Source organism: Myotis brandtii, unplaced genomic scaffold (genome assembly GCF_000412655.1).
Source record: "Myotis brandtii unplaced genomic scaffold, ASM41265v1 scaffold208, whole genome shotgun sequence".
NCBI classification, from domain to species: Eukaryota; Metazoa; Chordata; class Mammalia; order Chiroptera; family Vespertilionidae; genus Myotis; species Myotis brandtii.
This window is the reverse complement of record NW_005357764.1, coordinates 7337043-7339182: the sequence shown is the minus strand read 5'-3', so window position 1 is coordinate 7339182 and position 2140 is coordinate 7337043. Positions and strand designations below refer to the sequence as shown.

At 50.5% G+C, this 2140-nt stretch overlaps 1 protein-coding gene across 1 annotated transcript in view; it reads left to right on the top strand.

Annotated features, from left to right (window-relative positions):
* The window catches only part of NEUROG1 (neurogenin 1), a 772-nt gene extending 379 nt beyond the window's left edge, over positions 1–393 (top strand). The window contains 2 exon segments of the mRNA XM_014539177.1: positions 2–202; positions 205–393. Of these exon segments, the coding sequence (XP_014394663.1) occupies positions 2–202; positions 205–393 (390 nt within the window).
* Positions 394–2140: the final 1747 nt, after the last annotated feature.

Here is a 2140-nt window from a genome sequence, read left to right as displayed (position 1 = left end):
CCGCTCCGAGGCACTGCTGCACTCGCTTCGTAGGAGCCGGCGCGTCAAGGCCAACGACCGTGAGCGCAACCGCATGCACAACTTGAACGCAGCGCTTGACGCGCTGCGCAGTGTGCTACCCTCCTTCCCCGACGACACCAAGCTCACCAAGATCGAGACGCTGCGCTTCGCCTACAACTACATCTGGGCTCTGGCCGAGACAGCGACGCCGAGTCCTGGGGCTCCGGTGCTGCCGCCTCCCCATGCGCTGCCTCCTCCTCACCACTCTCTGACCCCAGTAGCCCTGCCACCTCCGAAGACTTCTCCTACAGTCTTGGCGACCCCCTTTTCTCCTTCCCCAGCCTGCCCAAAGACTTGCTCCGCACGACGCCCTGTTTCATCCCTTACCACTAGGCCCTTTTTGGACACCTTTACCTCTCCCTTCCCCCAGGCAACAGGCAGTTGTAGTAGATGGGGCCCCAGCTGCGGCCTCGGGACTCCCAGTCTAGGCAGAGGGAGGAAGCGGGAGCTTTAAAGGGATGGGGGATACCTGAGCCGCTTGTTAGGTCGCTGCACCCTCACCATGGCTTCCCCTTGGTCTGTTTTCTCCAGCCCTCAGCCCGGGGCCCCTCCTGCCCGCCCCTAGACAGCCTTCCCTTTTGCACTTTCTGAACTCCACAAAACCTCCTTTGTGGCAGGCTCAGAGCTGACCCCAGCCACCACTTCAGTGTGATTTAAAAAGGGACAGATCAGCCCCTGAAGACGAGGTGAAAAGTCAATTTTACAATTTGTAGAACTCTAATGAAGAAAAACGAGCATGAAAATTCGGTTTGAGCCGGCTGACAATACAATGAAAAGGCTTAAAAAGGAGAGACAAGGAGTGGGCTTCATGCATTATGGATCCCGACCCCCACCACTGCAGGCTTGGTCTAGGAAGAACCAGAGACTCTTGCCTCGGTAGCTATTCAGGCACTGGGCTGGAGAGTACTTTAATTTATTCAAGATGCTTCATTCATATGAAAATGTATTTTTGTACATAAAGAGTTTATTCTATTATAATGAGCTATCAAAGTTTACATTTTTGTACTGCAGATGTTTCGTGTAAATAAAAACTAAGTCACCAAGTTTCTTGCCTAATGTTGGTGTCTCTCTGGGGCCTTTCTTTCCTTCCCCTGGCCGTTCAACCACTAAAGTGAAACACTATCCCCACCCACTTTCAAATCCTCCAGTCAAAAACAATTAAAAAATAAAATACATCTGATTTCCACCAAAAGTCAGATAAAGACAGACTAGGGAGTTTATGATCCATCATTTCCTTTCACCTAATAAACACAAGGGAGATCTTTCAGGCTCCCCATAAACCAATTAAGACTTTTTAGTGGGGAATTAGTCCGGATACTCAGCTACCTGTAGAGGTAGGGGCGGTGGGAGAGCCTTTCTTTTGAGGAACTCCACATCAGCTGGCTCTGTGTTTCAAAGAGAGGGGGATTAAAAAGATCAATACAGTGTGACCACTGGCTAGGAAGTCCCAGTGACAGGTGGGCCTAGCTTGGGCAAGCAGAAGGGCCCACTCTTATAATAGCCTATTTTGAGGGGGAAATTGACTTGTAAACAATGCCTCCAAATTGTTGTCCATTGAGGCTGGGATCACCCTGGCTGTGAGGTGTGGGATGAATTACGCTGGTGTGGTGTCCCTGGGTGAGGTGTGCAGCTGCCTAAAATTGTGGGCTAGGGTCCTGCACCTCCCCTCCCCCCACACACATGCTGTGCCCACAATGGGGGGCGGGGCATGCAGTGGGCTCAGTCCTGGCTTGCTCAGCCAGTCCTGGGGTAGGGGGGGCAACAGCCAAAGCTTTCATTTGCTGCCAGAGAGATCAGTTGCCCAAACTCAGTAGGGATTTTTCTGGCTGCAGTGTGTTTTTCTGTTGTTCGACAATTAGCAAACAGCACTGGCCAGTATTGGCTTTTGTTTTAAATTTCAGAATGTGGACACTTGCAAAAGATAGTTCTGAAAATGCTGTTGCTGCCTGTTCCCCCAGCGCACAAGTTATCCCACATTAAGACCAAAACTAACCCCACCCTGGGTTGCCCCTTTTCATGAATATAATTATTTAGAGGGAGTAGAAATGAGTATGAAAATAGTATTCTACAGTGTAAGAGA